The sequence below is a fragment of the Netta rufina genome (assembly GCF_964035555.1).
Source record: "Netta rufina genome assembly, chromosome: 23".
NCBI classification, from domain to species: domain Eukaryota; kingdom Metazoa; phylum Chordata; class Aves; order Anseriformes; family Anatidae; genus Netta; species Netta rufina.
Window position 1 is genome coordinate 290,173 of NC_140147.1, and position 20,001 is coordinate 310,173.

Consider the following 20,001-nt stretch of genomic DNA (forward strand, 5'->3'; position numbering starts at 1 on the left):
GGGGAGACATCAAAACAAGAAAATCAAACGGAAGATTATTCAGAGAATCATTTCAATGCCTGGAGGAAGAGAGTGGGCAGAGCAAAGCCACTGAAACTGGACTGAGTGAGTGGTTTGCAGGTTGGGGCTGTTTTCAGGAAGGCTTTGGCCAGGCGTGATGAGATGCCCCATGCCCCTGCTTTCCTCTCAGCCCAGCCTGTGCTCTGCATGGCACAAGGTGACAGCCCCCAGGGGCAGCCCGAGCCCTGTGCTCCAACACAGACACCGTGGCAGGTTCTCTCACCTACCCAGCCAGGAAAGTGGTTTCACAGAGATGGCAAAGACCTTCCGTCAAACAGCTGCATCTGCAGAGCAACATTTGGCACACTGAGGCAGGTTCTCTCTCTTCCACTGCCACTACTGATGGGAGTTGCAGGAATAAGCAATGCTGATGGGAAAATAGCCTGTGGCATGGAGAGGGCAAAGATGTCTGGCTGTTCTGCCACAGCCCTCTCAGGTGGTAACCGGCCTTCTCCTCTGCAGACCCCTCTGCTCCCTCCTGGTTGGCTGCTCAGCTGGAAGGAGCAGCCTTGCCAGACTGGTGCTGTGAAGATGACATGAGAAAAAAACAAGTCTCCCATGAAAACTCACTCAGGAAGGCGCCTGGCAGACGATGTGATGTACTGACACATTCTGCAGAGCCAAGTGTTTATACTGAAGTGAACTCTGTACAGATATGCACTCTAGGCTGGGCAGAGATCAGGATCACAGCAAGGGTGTAAATAAGATCATGAATGTAGCACTGATTCCAGTTTGCCCACTAACAACGCTCCCAGTCACTTAAGGAAACATTCCCAGGAATCATTCCCATTTGCTATCTAGCAATTCAGGCTGCGTTTTTCTCCTCTGTTAAACCAACGCTCCCAATAAAGCAAGGAGCCTTCCGGCCACTGTCTTAATGTAAGGATACAGGAAAAAAAATCCCTCACCTTTCGCTGCCTGTTCCAACCAGACGGGGGGCCAAATCAGGAATCCTGGGGAATCAGGATTCCCGGATTCCTTCCTAGACCTGTTAACACCAGGAGAGGCACTCCACCCTCCACATGCAAAGGGGGTCCCTGACATGCACCCACACTCCACCAGAACGGGTGCATTTGTAAGGTCAGCTCCCTGTGGGCGTACGATCAATCTTGGAAGCAGTGTGATCACGGTAGGACAGCACTGCAGCTGGGTTGTTTAACCTCCATACAGCATCCCCCAGATACTGCTTCACCCTTTCAGGTCAGGTCACAGCGGGGGACCTCTGCTCCCGGCTGCGCTGCACGCTGCAGACACGCGCTGGGTGACTCACACAAGGGCACCCGGAGTCAGCAGCAGAGCCAGCTACAGCGCCTGTGAGCAAGTAACCTGGAGGGACCCCCAACGAAGCTGTGAAGCTCAGCTATTCTTGGGAACCAGTCACAACTTGCCTTGGTTTCAAGGCCTTCTCTTATCTTTTGCAGCAACTTGGGCTCATTGTGAAATCTTACCACTGAAGATGTTAACAGCCAAGATTTATGGCTTCTGTAGTTTCCCTTTAATAGCTTCAGCTGGGGAAGCGCTGGCGAAGGATGAAAGATGCTGGTACGGGATGGATGTCAGGAGAAGACTTCAAAGACTTCCAATACATTGAGTCGCATTATGATACTCAGGATCCTTCTCTTACAACCATCCAACGCTTTCAGGAGCCTCTCCCTCCTTAAGCACAGGCTTAACCATTTGGACCCAGAGTCAAGCACCTGCGTCTCCTCTCTAGAGGCTCACAGGCAGGATTCTGCCCCCAAGGAGCCCCTGTTCACTTGCTCCCAGCAAGTTTACCATCACCTACAGCACATTTTGAGTGGTACCTTCCCCCTTACCCCAGACTTCCCTAAATCCTTCACCTTCCCAAAGATGCTATGAAATGCCGACTGGTTCAGACCAATGCAGTAACCACTGCAAAATCCAGCCTGCAGCAGGAAGTTTCATGGGAAAGAGCAGCAAATTCTGCTGTAATGAGTTACAGAATAACTACCCATAGGGAAAGTTTCATCTGGAGGGGAAGGACAGAGCGAGTCTGAGAAGGGATTTTGCACACTAATAACTGTGGATTGCATTGCCCTGTGGGCTAGTTGCACTGTGAGAAAGTTTGCTCGTGTGCATCTTTCACTGCCCACTAGTATGAAAGGATCCTAGACTAACTGAACTGGTCTGTCACACGTTGTGACTGCAGGGCAGGTAGCTGGGACCCAGGAACAATCTCCATCCTGCAAGTGTGCAAAATTTCTTTCTTCAACAGATTAGCACAGAACTCACCCACTGATCAGAGCAGCATTATTCCACGGTCTTGCTATGGCAAATCTTACTGCATGGTTGATTCTGGTTCAAAGTCCAGAAGCATTCTGATGATAGTTAGAAATCCCTTGAAAAAAATCTCATGCTGAATACTTCAAACCTGTCAACCCCTCGCATGATGCCTGCAGTAAACGCGCATGTGCTGCAGTGTATCTGATTCCTAGGCAAGTGGGTGCAGCAAGACAAAGAGCCAACCACTGCCTTAATAAAAACACAAACTACAGGAACTCCCAGTCCCCATAAGAAATATTGCCTGAGGAAATTAAAATTAAGAAGTAGCTGAAGCAGCATATGCCTGCCTACACCTTAAACCCACATATACAAGCAGGAGTTGTAATAACTCTCAGCATTCTCCTGCCCTGTGTCCCTGTGACCTTGCATGGTATATCCTGGCTTCACATGCACATTTGTCACAGGTAATGCCACACTGCATGCAAACAGCATTTTACATTGTCCTGGTCCCTGAGTAACAAAAAAAAAAAAAAAAAGCACAAGCTTCATCATACGGGTCTATTTCAAACATATCCAAAGCAGGAGCCCATGGATACAGATCATCCCAGCTAGATCAAATGAAAAAATTCAGCTACAAGCCACAGAATCAGTATGAATGCTAACACAACTTTGTTACACCAATGTAACTTCATTCTCAGTGAGCCAGCAAAGCAAATAAACAGAAGTCATTGTGACCAGAATAGCTAACAGAAGCCAGTTTCCCTATGGCACATGCCCTTGTCCTCAAGCACCCCTCTCTGCTGCAGCAACCTCAGCTCTCTTCACCCCACAGCCTGCTGACACCAGGCAGGGTGCAGCAGTGCCGTAACTCGTCTGGAGCTCTGCTTGTGCTTAGGCCAGCTCTGCTGCCAGTGCCAATACAGCAGCTGAGCTCTGCCCTTCCTTGTATCTCACAGAGACATGACTGTCCAGGATAACTTCAAGTTTCTTCACTGGTATCTACAGATGGAAAGCACTACTAAAATATTTTAATGGAAATCACTCCCTTTTTATGAAAGCAAAAAGGAGACAGAACAAAAGGAAAACAGCTTGCTGAAAAGAGGCAAGAAATTAACCCAGGTCCCCTCGCATCAAGTCCAGGGAACTATTGTTAAGACCACAGTTCTTACACAATTTACTCTACAAGAAATTTGTCCCAGAAACAACCTCCAAAGATCCTACAGCTGCAGAGTAACAGCTCAACTTAGCTCACAGGGTCCAGTTCTACAGCTTTACGAGGCAGCAAATTGTTCAGGAAGAAGATAGGGGCCTTTACCTTTTGCCTGGCATCCCACATAGCAGCAAGAACATTCAGCAGTGTAAGTTCTCCTTGGAAAGCTATTCACACAGCACAAGTACAGAGCAACTGGGCCTCTGGGAGAAGGCTGCAAGCTGGGGCTCACTGCTACCAGGCACTAAGCTGACTGCAGCCGGCTGCCTTGTCAGGAGGCTGCAAGTGGGCTGCTCCAAATTAAAACCAGGAGCCAGCCGCAGCCACGCTCCACATCCAGGTATAGCATCACACAGAAAAGGCCGCAGCAGGAGTATGGAGCTAAAGGAGCAACGAGAGCAGAAGCTGTCACAGACTGATGAAACTTAACGCTGTGAACAAGCAGGGACAGTCAAGACTGTTAGGTTTAGGTGCTGGGCAAAAGTCGGACCAACAAGCTTCCCATTTCCAGTTTACATCACTTAAATTTTGAGAGAATAAAAAAAGGTAAAAAGAACAGCTACCTGCACCTGGGTTCTGCTCTCACTCTGACCACCAGCATCTTTTAAGATACTGATCAAAGATTTCTGAAAACCACAGTCCTGTATTACTAACGGGCACATCAGAAGTTAGGACTGGAACAGGACTCAAATGGACACCAAGACAGAGAACCCTGCTGCCCAGCTCTGCCTTGCAGGCAACTCTCTCAGGTAACTAAGCTTCCTCCTTAGCAAAGCAGCAAACCTGCTGCCTTGGAGTGTTCTACTATTAACAGCAGCTTCTTCAGCTTCTTAGAATCAGCTTTTTAATCACACATCACTTATAACTTTGCCACATTCGACATCTAGAGCTCAACACTGGAAAAGGGTTCTCCTCTACCCTGCATCCTCTGGTACATTCTACCAATGCATGGACTGAAAAGGTCATTTTAACCAGAATAAAAGAGCCTTATCACTTTAATCAGACTCTTTAAAATAAGAATTCCATGTGCAAACTGACAAAGTCATTCTCCTAGGTCCTGCCAAGCCCTTTGCCGTAGGCAAAGGAGCTGAGACATCCCTTAGCATCAATTTTGTTTGTTTATTTATAAAGTTCACATGTTTGATCTTTGTTTAGCAACTGTTTTCATCTCTCTGTCCAGTGGTAAGAACACAGCAGTTCTTCTCTTGAGTCAAAGAATCATGAGTTCTCTTTTTCCGGCTCTGGAAACCATCCAGCATCAGCTCTGAGCGCTCACAAGAAGTTTAGCAAGACCAAATGTTGAGAGAAAGACCACGTACCTCCACGTATCTGCAGAGAGAAAGACCACGTACCTCCAGACCTTTCATTTTTCTCCCACACAGTTAAAAGATGGGCAGCTCTTTAAGTCATCTTAAGTTTATTATGTTTCAGAAGTTATTTATCGTGACAAATGTATTACTTTTCCTGATCTCTGGTTAATTTCGAACATAGCAAACACGACCCCAGGTTGCTCAGCCACGATACACTTGTGGTAATCTCAGCAAAATACTAACCCAGGCTGAAGAGCTTCGTTACTGCCAGTGTTAGGGAATTTATTTATTTATTTATTTATTTACCATTAAACTGCATTCAGTCTCACACTATACCTACTGAGTACAGTAGACCACCACAAAACCAAGCATTTGGATGCGAGCTATTCAGCAGTTCCTGGTGAATCTTGCTGTTGCAGAGAAAATTCACCAAAGTAAAGCCCTAGAACAGCAGTTCCCAAAGACTTGCGATTAGAATGTCTGTCAGCTTCTCACAGACCATTCACCTTTCGTTAACACTATCCCCTGCTTCACGTAAGCCATAAAAACTCTCGTTGGCATCATGGACCACCTGCGATTCACAGAGAGGAGTTTGGGAACCGCTACAGTTAAACATACTCTTGATTAATGAGTCACTAAATCCACCCTTTCTCCTGGAGACTTACAGAGACAGCAAAAATGTTTAGACATTCAGCTCATACTTAGCTTTCATTGTAATGGGTGTCCAAAAGCCTTCAGGCAACCACGTCAAATGAGTTCCTTTTCTATCCCACTGAATACAAAGGTTTGTCCACTTTTCTTTTTCCTTCCATAAAAATCTCAACTGCACTCTGACAAATTGATTATACCAGCAGGCTCTCCTTGGCCTTTTAGCTACTGTATTTTGCTGCTGTTTATAAGAAAACCGATTTGAGGAAGTAATTAGAAAATCATTTCTGGATTTTCCACACCATAACTAGCAGTATGGAAACTTTTGGAAAACAGTCTGTTCTAGCCTCTTTGCAATAAAAAATGGAGTTTGAATACATGTAAAGTGTGCTCGTTGCTGAAGGAATAAACACAGACAAATCAGATCTTCTGAAATGCAAGCACCACCCCTGCATAAAATACGGAGCTACACTAACAAAATCAGGAAACCGTGTGGTCAGTTAGGTTGGAAAAAATGCTTATTTCTAGCTAATTTCTAGGAACTTCAGTGAAACATCACAAAAATAAGGTGATGAGCATATAAAACAGTATTTCCATACAAGATGCCAATGCTTCAAGGCCAATGCCATTTAAAAAAAAAAAAAAAAAAAAAAAAAAAAAAAAAAAAAGATGAACCAGCACTTAAGATCTCCAGATCTTCATGTGGCTTGGCTGCCAATTGTGCAATCAATTGTGGATACCCCATCCCTGGAGGTGTTCAAGGCCAGGTTGGATGGGGCTTTGGCCAACCTGATCTAGCGGGTGGCGTCCCTGCCTAAGCCAGGGGGTTAGAACTAGATGATCTTTGAGGTCCCTTCCAACACAAGCCATTTTGTGATTAAGCTCAGTCAAAATAGGCCAGAGTACAAACAAGAAGAAAAACATTACTCAAATATAACTGGCGTCTAGCTAAAGCCTGTTGACGTTGGAAGAGGCGGCACAGGAGAGGAAGAAGAGGAGTGACAAAGCACAATAGTCACTGCAGTACAGATTCCACTTGTCTCAGTCTTTGCAACTGAGCCCAACAGGTACTGACTGCTTTCACAATTACTACATATCATAATTTAGGTGGTTCAAATCCTAAACCACTGGAGTTCATCACAAGAGATTTCCAGAATAATTCTCCTAGGGAACACACCAATACTTTTGGAGAGATAAGCCAGAACTACGAAACCTAGATTCACATCAAGTTCATAATTACTTGGATGAGAGCCGTCCTTGAGAACAGGGAGAATGCAGTGGTCAGAGATAGACATGAAACGTTCAGCCTCACCTAGCTCCCCTCAAGTTCTCCCCATTGCTCACAGACAGCAGCTACACAGAACTGTTTGGGAATGGGCTCCATAGCTTTCACTGAAGCCAAAATCCATTCATTTCTTGCTAGGACATCCAGTAAGAACCTTCCGCACCAGACTGGGTACCTGAAATGCCTTAAAACATCTAGCAAAAAATAGAAAGGTTATCAGCTGGATGAAAGCAGCACTTGCAGCAAATTTTAATTATATAAAATATTTATTGTACATCCTAGGACGATTGTTTGTGCTCTTCAGGACAAACACCATCTTCGTAGCTGAACACCATTCCCTTTCTGTACGCTCTTCACACAAAGAGCATGTTACCTTGCTTTACAGTCCACACGATTGCATTTCGTGGAACTATGTGACCAAACCGAAACAAGGTAACTGGAAATCTCATTGCAAAACCCAGCTCTGATCACAGACCTCCTGGTCAGTAAAATAATACAGGGATATAAGCATGTAATCCTACCCAGGGTTTAATTGCTGGATTTCCTACTCCTTCGAGCACAGCCATTGCTTTCCTGCACACGCTCGAACCCAGATGATAGCATCCCAGATTACAGGCTCCAGGAACGTCTTCTGGATTCCACACATTTCCTTTCAAAAACAAAATGAGACCCAAGATACACCTCAAACACTCACAAGACAGACAAGAGATTGACATGATAACGCTTAGGAAGTTTTCTTCAAAACTTCCACTAGCAGCTGGTGGTCTCTGCCCTGGAGACCTAATACCTACTTACACTCAGATTAAAAGCAGGGGTGTATGGTGTTTACCACAACTAGTTTAGACATACTTACAAGCTAAAGACAGTGAGGAACCAGGGCTGAAACTCAGAATAAGAGCACCAAAATCCACAATCCAAGATTTCTGTAGAGACGTGAATTCAGTCTCGACTCTTGAAATGCCTAGTTTTAGTGGATTATTTGGGTGTAAACAAGTTTAAAAATATATATATTTTTGGATGTATTTTTAATCAAATTTTCCAGTTTAATTTTGAGTATCTAGTGTTCTGGAGAAAAACAAGCTATCAAAATGTATATTCTTAAGTGTTTATACTTAAGAATGTGGAAACCTGAAAGGGGGATCAGAGGGGAAAACAAACCCTTCCAAAGTTTCTGTAGGAGAATTTAATGTTTTTCAACTTGTTCTGTTCCTTTGTTACGGGGCATTACAGCTAGTAATAACATAAAAAGCAGCATGTATTCTGCCTTAAGTAAAAACAGAAGGCCAAAAATTGAGAGTATAATTAACTATAAACTTATCCTGAAGTTTAGCACACCACATTCATGTCGTAGCTTACACATACAGGAACTTAGTCTTCAAAAACAATAGAAAATCTGCTTGGTAGTGAAAATATAATTTTATTTTTAACAATAGCTGCCAGCAGTATACTGGTATATCTGTAAAAGACGTTCAAGAGAGTGAAAGACATAAGCAAACTACAATAAATTGTATCAACTCTTCAAGTATTTCTGCAAACAATGCTCCAATTCTTGATATCTTGTCTTGGGAGTCTCTATATCCTATTCTGCTCCACTCTTCTCCCATCCTCACACCTCCTCCCTCCAGAAACAAAATGTAATAGTGGCACAGGTTCTGAGGCAGATTACATATTTTTCACTTGGAATAAAGCTTTCTTCTGAAGATATTAATTGGATGTGTTCAGATAGTATTCTGAGTGGCAAAGAGTAAAAAAAAAGTTGACTGTACTTAGCCACTTTTTGTTCTACATTAAGATAGGCATCAGTGGGTTTGGCTCAGGCATCTTCAATTTATTCATGTCTGTGTTCCTTTGATATGAAATGCTAATTTGCTACTTTAGCATAAAAACTTGATTACATCTCTCTTCTTATCATGGAACTGCACGCAACTCTCAATCAGTTTAGACATGCCCATTGCAGAAAAAACACCAATTTTATGGGAAAATGCAAACGTACAAGCTACATGGCTGTGACTGTCAATGAGGGACATTTACAGAGACCAGCAGTGAACAGTAAATGGATAGGGAAGTTCTGGAGTGCATGAAACTGTTTCAGAAGTTCGCATGCCTCTTGTTCAACAGGCAGCTGGGTACACATAAGAAATCTCTTCAAGCAATAAAGCTTTGTTAAGAAAAAAAATTATGCACATTCTATAGTCTGGTCTCCCACACAAAACCGGGGTGAAGATGATGGATTTTCCCTTTATGTTCAGGAAACAGAAGTCACCTGTTTTAATGGAAAATTAAGAATATTTCAGCTTGAGAATAGAGCAAGTTATTCAGCATGCTAATACATGCAACCAACTTGCAAACTGGAATGCCTACTTGAAAGGGTAACTGCTGTTTTTAAATTGTAGAAGGGGCTAGAAGCATCATTTTAAATTTAAACAGGGGGTAGATTAATTGCTGTTTGATGAAATTAAAAATGCATTTAAAGATCAGATTGTAAACAAGTTGACAGAAGTCAAGAATTTACATAGTTATGAAAGGGCTTTTTTAATTAATGTGGGGCTGGTGATTGGGGCCAGATGAAAGTGCTCTACCCACACCAGACGCTAAGGCTTTTACACACCACCCTAGCTATACTGTGCTGCTCCGAAAAGATCACCTACAAAGGTGAAAGCAGCTCACCCTCCATTAGATTCCTGGACTCTGCTGAAGCCAGCAAGAGGCTGGCCAGCTTCTGCCACAACACAATAAAGCTGTGCAATAGGAAGCCAGAAAGTAACCAATTCCTTTCACGTTGGACAGTTAACAGCTATCATATGGTAATTGCCTTAGAAATTACTAACCTGGCCCTCATTTGAATTACACCTATAAGGGAAAGGCTCTAACACTCAACACTACATTGTACTGAGATAAAAAATACATTACTTACAGCAAGAGCTTCAACTTTGTTTACAAGCTTTCAGACACAATCATTAAAATATTTAATGCTGAATATAATGTATTACAAGTGTTTGAAGATTGCCTAAAAAGTAGAGAGAATATATTACCTACACAAGACAACATGTCTGGTGTTTCAACAAGTTAAGTATTTGTGTGCATTGATATGCAGGCAGCACACACACTAGAGAACTGCATGAAAGCATTTTCATGTTCATATGCACAGAGTTGTCTGGTGTATTGAAGTGTGCACACGACGGCTAATTTGCTTTCATAAAGAGCAAGGCCTGATTACTACAACCTCAGACAGCTTCTAAGGGCCATCATGATATAGGTTTTAAAGCAGGGTTAAAAATTTAACAAAACTATGCCCACAATTACATTGCTTCCTATACTGTTTTTAAAGGTTAACTACAGGATGGCAAGGAGCACCAAAATAATGAAGGCTTTTTTTTCTTGTTTATTTTGTTTGTTTGTTTGTTTGAAACCTCTATATATCATTAAAAAAAAACTTTTCTCTAACAAAAGAACATGTCATTCCTTTTTCTAGATGCCACGTATCAAAGACTGAACCCCTACAAAGGATTAGTATGGCTGAGAAACTTTATTCAGGATGAGAATGTGATGTTAGAATACAGTAATTATTAAAAGGCTACAATTAATTCTTCCTAACCAGGTCACCCTGCAGAACTTACTTTCTGTGCCTCAACACTCCTGTAGTAAGTTATAATAGGGTCTAGATGTATCTACGGTTGTCTTAGAAAGACATGTAACAGGATTGTTAATTGCCTTTATATTGCAATTCTACTTCTAGGAAGGCAAGACAAGGCACCACAAGCCATGTATACAAATACAGATCTTTTACTCTAATTTTTCTATGTCAAGCTAACATCATGGGTATATAAAGTAGCAAAAGCAGGATGCTTAGAAAAGTCAGGCTGGTTTTCATAAAACCAGTGCTTACCAAAAAAAAATAGTGTATAAAAGTGTTTATGTGAGCATTTTTATGTTATTGCATAATGTTAAATATTCCAAGAACAACCTAACAGGAATAGCACTTTCCAGCTTCTAAAATCAGTTAAATATATAAAAGTATCTTTACAAAAAAAATAGGTATAAGTCTAGCTTTCTTTGGAGTTGTTTATGATGGCCTTTTAAAAAATAACCTAGCAATTTATTTCATGCATCAAAATTCCTTAAACAAGAAAACTATTCACCTGGTTTAGAAATATTTGAAAATTGATTTTAAAAAAATGCAGTGCTATTCCTCAGTGTTGCTGTAAAAAGATTATGTATAGTAGTGCAATGATTACGATTATGCAAAGTTGCAATCCAGGTACACAGACAAGCAATCAGGATAAATTCAATGTACGGACTCATTTCCACGCACCATTTCTTTACAAGAGAAATTAATAAGTTTCCTTTCAAAAAAGAAAAAGGAATACTATAATTTAAGGCAAATGTTATCTTTAAAGGTCACTTTAGCTTTCTTCAGTAAAAAAAAAAAATAGCTTAAGAAAGTTCCCAGAAAGTTCCAACTTTAACGGCTGTCAGTGTTCAGTTTTATATCACTAATCATTGCACTGCTATTCACCATATACAGTAGCTACCTATCAACTATGACACTAATGTTTACATGTTTTGTTTACGACAAAGATTTAAGTAAATATCACCAGAAAGACCTATACAAAATAAAGGCTCTTAACTACCAAAAAGAAAGCCACTTGCAATTTTTAAGGTGAACAGATGGCAAGCATCCAATTCTTTTGGTTTCATGATGTTAAAGGGCATCCTGACAGTTATTCGCTGCAACTCAGAACTTGGGGCAAGTGTAAGCTGATGTGTTTTGTGTTTTTTGTTTTTTTTTTTTTAAATCTCAAACTCTTGAAGACATAGCTAAATGCTAGCTCTGAACTGTGAGCTTCTGGCTATAGTGCATAAGCCTAGATTCAAACTTCCTGATGTTCGAGGTCATTCAAATCCAAGTTTCACATCTGAGTCCATTCTCAGCCATCACTGTGATTGCAAATCCAAGAGAAATGTGTGTGTGTGTTTTGTTTTTAAAAAGCCAAATATTCCACACATGGCTTTTCTGGGTAAGTTCCCTTCTATATGCAAAGAGGATAGACGAACAGGTACAGGTCAATGTGTTGTAGATACAACAACTGTGTATAAATCTTCTGGAAAAGCAATAAATTCCAAAATACATAAATATTCCTGGTACCATATAGCAAGACAGTATCCTAGACCATTTCATAGACAGGGATCAAATGTTTGCAAGGAAAAGTAGCAGGGGCAAGGTAACTCTTCTTGCTAAAGAATCCAGAGTTATCCCAGTGCAACATTAACATAACTGAGTTAATGATATTCAGACTTGCTATGAAAAGAGGTAAGGAAAAACAAGGCTATAATTAAGTCTGCAAACTTTAGGTAATTACTGTACCTGGTCTATCCACCATTAACTTTGAATAACTGCAAGTTCATGCAAAAAAAATGCTATCTTATATGGAAAGAGCAGTCTGTTAGAAGCATTGTTATGGAATATGTAAGAAGTCATCTCTTTTGCAAGTGTTGTTTACTTAGTGAGTCTCTTGGCTACATCACTGTAAGCTATTTCAATTTCTTTGTCTCCAGGACAGGTATTGGTGAATTCATCCCTGCTATAAGCATTTGTCAGGTATCTCCAAATCCCTGTCATTTCCTTGGGAATCTCAAAGTTGCGGTATTTTTTGGCCACCACCTAGAACAACAACAAAAAAAGATAAATGTATACATTTCAGCATAAACAACTTTTCCATCCCTCATCACTCTCTTGCTAGGTAACCCTTCCAACATGCTCAGAGTCACTTCTCAATTCTGTAGAACCTAATCCCTCTGGGATATGCCTGGACCTGGCAGCATACTGCCTCACATAGTCTTTAATTTGTCCTCTCCAAAGTAAATACTTCCGCATCCAGGCAAAAGCTTAATCTGTGGCTCCATCTGCAGTACAAAACTGACAAAGATCATTGGAGTGAGTGAAAAGAAGCCAACCCATGACTACATAGGCACATCTTCACTCCCACAGTTTTCCTGTGCTACTTCCTCCTTTCTACACCTCTGAACTGGCTTTTTTTTTTTTTCCTTTTACTTCCTGCATCGAGGTATTTACACTATTACTGTTAGAGCAGTTTTCCCTACCTGTATAAGAAGAGGACATGCACTTCAACATTACCTGGTCACACGACGTTCAATTTCCTTCTTCTACCTCATTCGTTTACATATTGCAACTTCCTCCTGTGACCATATTGGTCAGCACAGTAAAACAGGATTTAGCTTGTCCCATTGTATCATCTACTACCTGACTTGTCTATTGGTTTACACCTTCATAGAATTCAGCTGCTCTACTCCTAAAGCTTTTGTGAACAGTACCTTCACATACTGTTAATATTGCAGTTAAATTTACATGGGAGCATGGTTGAAATGAATTGGACTCCAGAATGTCATAAGACTATAAGCATTTTTTTCCTTAATTGTCATGTAACTACATACAAGTCATTTACCTTGACAATGTGTAGTTTGGGTAGCAGGTTGCAGTCTGCTAGTGTCATCTCATTGCCATCCAAAAACTTGCGAGTAGAAATTGTAATATCTTCCATGCTATTCTCATCTATTTCATCAGGAAGAGGAGAGTTCAGATACTCATCCAGTTTCTGGAGGGTTTTCAAGAGGCCACGTTCTAAGGCTATTGAAGAAGGAATAGCTTTAAGAACAAAAAGAAAGCCAAACCACAGCAAGCAAATTTCAAAGCAAATTAACATTTGAGATATTGATACTGGTACCAGACCTGAAATACAAAATCCACATCACTGTGGTACCCAGAAGAGATTATACAATGAAGGATTTCTAATCCTTGCACAATTTTGGTGACAACACCTCTGCTGGAACTGCAATTGCAGTCACTTGAAACACTAGTAACAATGAAACAGAACTAGAGTCTCTTAAATATCACACTGATACAGGTTATCTCAAAGTTAGTTTATATACGAGCTTGCACTAATTTGTAGCACTGTAAGACTATTCACAAATGTTTATTTTTGGATTAAAAAGTGGCTTATGTCAGTTTCTTAAGACCCTTCCTAACTGGCTTAAATTGTAGTTAGAATTAAGTTAAGCTACATAATCTGTTTAATGTCACATGCTCAGCTAAGAGGCACAACTAAGCATGCAGACTACCCAGGTTTTTGAAACACAGCAGCAGAGGGCAGCATAACCCATAAAAACAAAAAATATTTCTCATTAAGAATATTTGCAAATATTTTGGAGCTCTCTGACTGAAATAGAGCAGAAAGGCATTCTGATTCCCTGAATGAAGTTTTCCCCTCAAACTACATTGACCATAAAAGATTTGTACTGAATGACTTTAAGTCCTAACTGCACATTCTTTAACTCTTATTAACCTCGCACCTTCCATCTCTTATGTTCTCTCCACATTGAAGTGTCTTAATTCTTCACATAAACTGACATAAACTAAGCTCAATTCATCAGTGTGAATAGGAGCACTCAGTCACAGAAAGGTCAAATATCAAGCGTGCAGTAAGGCCTCATCATCTGGACTGGAACTCGGTCACTGCATGGAATTTGGTTCTGGATGTTAAAATCATTACTGCTTAGTTCAAGACTTTTGAATGGCTGTTGCAGAGAGAAATTTCAGTGTTAGGGACTTGTACAACACATGCACACCCTATTAAAATATCCTGCTTGTAAGAAAAGTGGACGGAACGGTTCTTTTTAAAACAAGCTTTAAGAGACTTGAAGGGGTGCAAGAATGGAGTGAAGTCCTTCTCCCACCCATTCTCCTCTGCCATACATAGAAGGACATGCTTAGTATAAGGGTCTAAGAGGAGACACAGAAGCATGTAATGAGCTTTAAAGTTCTTCATGTTTCCATCCTTTCCCAGTCTTACTGGGAAATAAACCATTTTATCTTGAAGAGTGAGACCTTTCACATAGCTCTGAACAACACAAGAATATAATAATGCAAGTACGGCTATCAGCCCTCCAGTGACATACCTTCGTTAGCCTCTGGTCTAGAGTTTTTTATAAATGCAGAAAATTTGGCAAATATATCCATTCCAGCAGTGTTTGATTCTGGGTGCTTTGGAGAAAGTTTTAGGTACCTAAGAAGTAAAAATAAGTAGATCTACAGCACATTCAGCAGAATGACGATCATCATACATTAACTAGCACAAAATGACTTTTTTTTTTTAATATTCTATATCACATACATTTACCAATTTATCCATTTTCAGATTTATGTGGAGAACTTGCTTCTTATGTGCATTATCACACACTTCTATTTAAGTTCAAGATTTTTAACTCCAACTTACCAGAGGAAAAACAAAGCACATTTCTGCCTTCTGATTCAAACATTTGCTTTAAACAGTGTTTGAAACAGACAATAGCAACAAGAACAAGCTCCTTTATTCTAGCATAGCTGTGTTGCCAACAGGACAGATCAAACAGGTAGAAAATGAAATATACTCTTGCCCATTTTCTGTTTGCAGGAGATTTTTTTTTTCCAAGTTATTATCAGTTGTCCCAGAAAATCATGGACCCCAAACCTTTCAACAAAAAAGTAAAGTCTTGCCAAGCTTTAAAGACAGAACAGTTCATTCTGCTAAAGACGGTGTCTGCATTTTGCCACTGTCTCCCAGTTGAGGTAGAAGAAAGCAAACAGTTAAGAGAAACCTCAAACACATTTCCCATGTTTGTGCTGTTTTATTTAATTATCTCAAGAAGCGTTCAGTATTTTCAACTACACTTCCCAAATAGTAAATACTCTATCTCCAGGTTTCATCATCATGCCCCACATGAAGGAATTTTTACAAAAATATTTCCAATTTGCTTTTAGTAATCATTTCTGTACAATTACCAACTGTCAATCTGCTTATAAAAAGCTGGACAGAATAATGAAAAAAATAGTATTAAATACAAAGTTCACTGATACTCCTGGTGAGAACAAGAAAATTACAAGTTTTTAGAAGCTTACATAACACCTTACTTCTAGAAGAACGACTGCCCTTACAAGCCTCCAAAAGGAGGTGACATCTTAAAAATCAATTTCTACCATGGTTCATTACTGAGTCAGGGCTACGTTTTGTATAACAGGCTCATCTTAATTTACATTATTTGGACACACCATCAGAATGGCCTGCCATAGTCATCAAAAGGAAAAGTCATTTAGTCTGAAAAACTGCAGGTGACAGGAAGGGTGACAGGACTAAGAAAGGACAATTTTAAAATAAGTAAATGTCTTTCAATATAAAAGATGGAAGAGCTGGAGGGACGAAAGGTATGACAAACAAGAGCTCCAAGCTATTATTGAAATCTAAGCTGCAGTTTACTGATGCTGAAGAACTTATTGTTTCAGTGCAGAAAACCCCTGAGAACACTCCATCTAATCTAAGGTGAGAAATCATTTTAAAACTTACTTTGGTGGAGCCAAAACGTCTTCCAGGAACTCTTCAATCTTATTCACATCTGTTTTCACCTCACCATTATAAGTTATGAAGGGTGGATGAGTGCCTGGAGCCAAATTTTGAAGGTCTGCTGGTTTTCTAGGGTGAAATACAAACAAATACAAAGGTAAGCTTGGGACACACATTACCCTATCTTTCAATGATAGGGTCTCAAAAGCAGTGTGTGAGGTTTTCCAGTCCTTGGCATTTCAGAAAATATATCACCAGTTTTCTTAAAAAAAAAAAAAAAAAAAAAAAAAAAAAAAAAAAAAAAAAAAAAAAAAAAAAAAAAAAAAGTTTAAAACTTAGTTAATATTTTCTTTAACAATTAATTTAAAGTGCTTAAAAACTACTGCTTTCTCCTACCTTCTGGTTACCTACTTTTCCTCAAGTCAATTGTATAATGTTGAATAGTGTGGCTGGGATTAGGTCTTATGTGCTATTACCACCCCCCAATACTTACACGCTCCTTCCCAGCGTATGCAGTACAGAGTTTATACAGAGTGTAATCTGCTATCAGCGATAATCCTCCCTCATTACACGTGGCTTCTCTGGAAATAAGCAATGCAGGAAGAGCACTACATATAAGCCATCTACTTGCACCCACTCTCCAACTCTAGACAAGGTGAGGTGCTTAAGAACCATGTTTAAAAATGACACCTGCAGCTTCCTCCAGTGGAAAAAAAAATACAAATAATATCAGCACACTTAGACAAGGGGAGGAGAATCCATGACGTTACCATAACAAAACCCAAGAGAAAAGCAGAATCACGCTTAAAATACTTAAGACATTTCCATGCAAGTCAGTTTTGGTGATACCTCTTGCTATTGGAAGACTGACTCCAGCTCCTTTTATACCAATTCTTACCAAGCTAAGCCAGTCAAATGCAATTTGCTCTTCTCTCCTCTAATGGGCCTTGATGTTGTAGTGATGAGTGACAGGCATTACTTCAGGGGTCTGGATGGCAGCTGCACATACACACCTAACTACTCGTTCACCCCTAAATGCCTAACTCACTCTGTAATGTAAAGCTCTCACATAGGCCTTAGCAGCAGGTCTACATGCAAAGCTGGAGTCAATTCAGCAATGTGATGTGGATTCATTAGAAGCTGTAGAATCCAAAACAGACTAAAAAGCTGCACTTTTTCTCCCAGTAAACCATTATATTGTTGGTTAGTCCCATGATAACTGCAGCAATCTCAGTGTAGGCAGAAATACAGTTACAGTACCGCTCGGCACGACAGCGGCAGCACCTCCCTCTGATGAAGCTACTGACTGCAGCCCAGAAGACTATCAGAAGAACAAATACTGAATGCTCGAAGAACCTTTTCACATTGTAAAGGGCAGCATGCAATTCCTAGCTCCTCAGACCACCCCTGTGTACTAATATCTGACAGTGGAGGCACAAGGGTGCACCTACCTTTCTGGCAAGTTAACCAGAGCACCCACTAGATGATGACTACCACCTCTTGCTAATGCGCTGGACGAGGAACAACAAACGATACCCAAATCGAGCAGAAAGTTTGCTAAGAAAAAGTTACCCCTTCGTTACTGTTTGAACAAATCCAAGCTGGAGCATCACCCTTGACCTGGTCTGTACTTCGCACAGCGCGGCCGTGACTCTGGAGCCGGACCTGCTGCGTACTGGAAAGCCTCCAGACCACACAGGGCAGGGAAACCAGCCCACCACAGCCACGGCCAGCCTGGTCGGCATGGGAAAGCTTCCAGGGACAGCACTCAAACTGTCCACACACACAGGTACGAGCCTGTCCTGTGGAAACCTACCTTCCACGTTCTTACAAGATTTGGATTCCCTGCCAGGACTTCGTATCCTGCCCACTGCCGAACCTTTGAAGCAAGGGAAACGGCAGTAGCACATAGTGCCAAACGGCACTTGGGACGGCTATCAGCACTTGGCTGAACATGTAAAACCTGCATGAGACAATGGATTTTCATACTTAAGAAAATTAACTTCCCTGCTTTTAGCCAGGTGACAAAAGTCAGATGTTAATACAAGAATTTAACCATTTTCAATCAATTGTTAAGCTTCCAAGAAGTTCCTTCTCACTATGAGTTGTCATTGCCCTCTCACTGTTAGGGCTTAAAGTCTGTCATAGGCTAATGCTCCAACCTTAGCTTAACACTTCATTTAAATACAGCTTTGTAACCCACAACAATTACAGGAAGTCATTGTGGCTCACTTCCAATTTTGCATCTTGCCTAAATAACATTCCTCAAAAGGAATGTAACTTTAAAAACTGACACAGGCAAGACCTCCAGATTTGTACTAATGCTATCAAAGGAAAGACTGAATTTCAGAAGCAAACTAGTCTAATGAACTAAACAAAGAAGTTTTCCGGAGAATCAGAGTGCATCTCAAGGATACCAGAACATCTCATTGACCCCTCCTGCCACTCCAGTCGCACCATCTGCATCTTTCAAAGACAGCAGAGATTAACATACCGCAGCCAAAGCCTAGACATTAATACTGGCTTCAACTTCCAGTTTGCTGCTCTTGGCAGTAGACATTAAACAAACCCTGGCTAACCACATACAAGCCACAGCTTCTCGAGCACCGTAAGTACACGGGAATATCCTTAAAAGGCTGTGAGCACAACTTCCCTTAAAGAACACCATTAAGATATATAGTGAAGGTTATTTCAGATATGAAATTGGGCAGTTTAAAGCAATTCCAGGATAGTTAGTACCTGCCCCAAAGCATGCTGAGGTATTTGGAGGTAGGACCACATACTTAAGTATCTGCCTATCACTAGCTAATTAAATGGGCAAACTCTTTAACATCAGAGCTCAGCTACAGAATAGCTACAAGGGCAAAAACTAGCACCTATAGTCGTTCTGGTAATGCTAACGGGGTAAAAATACCATCATAAAACATTTCCACTTGAGCAGTTTGCTGAACTTCACGTTCTGCAACCTACACTAGACTACAACAAGATATTAGACAATTCAGAACATTGTTTTGTTTGTTTTTCTCCTGAAGCTTTATTCAAAGCCTACAAGGAATCAAGTTTGCATCATCATCTATTCAAATCTGAATTAGCTTCAACGGTCCTTGTTTTCCTTTACCAGTATGCAAGGAAAAATAGAGTTCATTTGACCTATTCTTATGCATTCTTTTTTTTTTGAATTTTGGACTCATTTTGTGTTTTCCCCTTCCCAACATAAAAAAGAAAACCTGAAAGAAAGTTCTCTCGTGTAAGAGAGAATTGTAAAGGACAATTTTAAACATCTGCAAGCAATTTTAATTCTAAACATTAGTTTTACATCCCATCATGCCCCCATCCAATCAACTCAAAGATGCCAAACAAACCCAAATAAAGCCAATTCAATAGGGATCTTTGGCATTTTAATGATATTTCTCAGACTAGTTCAGCAGTACTAATGCTCCAAAGTACAAAACGGTTCTTTTAACCTTTTTCTAATTTTTCCCCAGATGACTGCAAAAGGTTAAGTAACGCCATCATTAAAAGTAAAGCAGGTCCAAAACCTATAAACAACACACAAGCACAAGCTCTGCTCCTGAGGTTTCCACAAACCACATGCAGTGCTACATGGAAGGTATGATATATTTGGTTTGTGTGTGCTGGCAACAGTGTTTGCAGTAATACCCCACATCAGCCAGAGAAAATCTTAAAGCTGCTACAAATGCAAACAATTGACAAAAGCTGCTTTTTACCCCTGTTTGAGGGGTCTGCCTCACTCTTACTGCACATAGAAATATTTAACACTCGCTGCCACTTCAATGCTGGCAACTGAGACTTAGGTAACACTGGTATACTAAAAAACAGTATTGTCAATCA

At 40.6% G+C, this 20,001-nt stretch overlaps 1 protein-coding gene across 1 annotated transcript in view; it reads right to left on the reverse strand.

Annotated features, from left to right (window-relative positions):
* Window positions 1-8,160: 8,160 nt before the first annotated feature.
* The window catches only part of CLIC4 (chloride intracellular channel 4), a 28,394-nt gene continuing 16,553 nt past the window's right edge, over window positions 8,161-20,001 (reverse strand). Inside the window, exons 3-6 of the mRNA XM_084300565.1 lie at window positions 16,153-16,278; window positions 14,732-14,838; window positions 13,222-13,403; window positions 8,161-12,419 (exon numbers count right to left, since the gene is read on the reverse strand). Of these exons, the coding sequence (XP_084156691.1) occupies window positions 12,255-12,419; window positions 13,222-13,403; window positions 14,732-14,838; window positions 16,153-16,278 (580 nt within the window). The 3' untranslated portion in view covers window positions 8,161-12,254. The remainder of the gene's footprint in view (window positions 12,420-13,221; window positions 13,404-14,731; window positions 14,839-16,152; window positions 16,279-20,001) is intronic.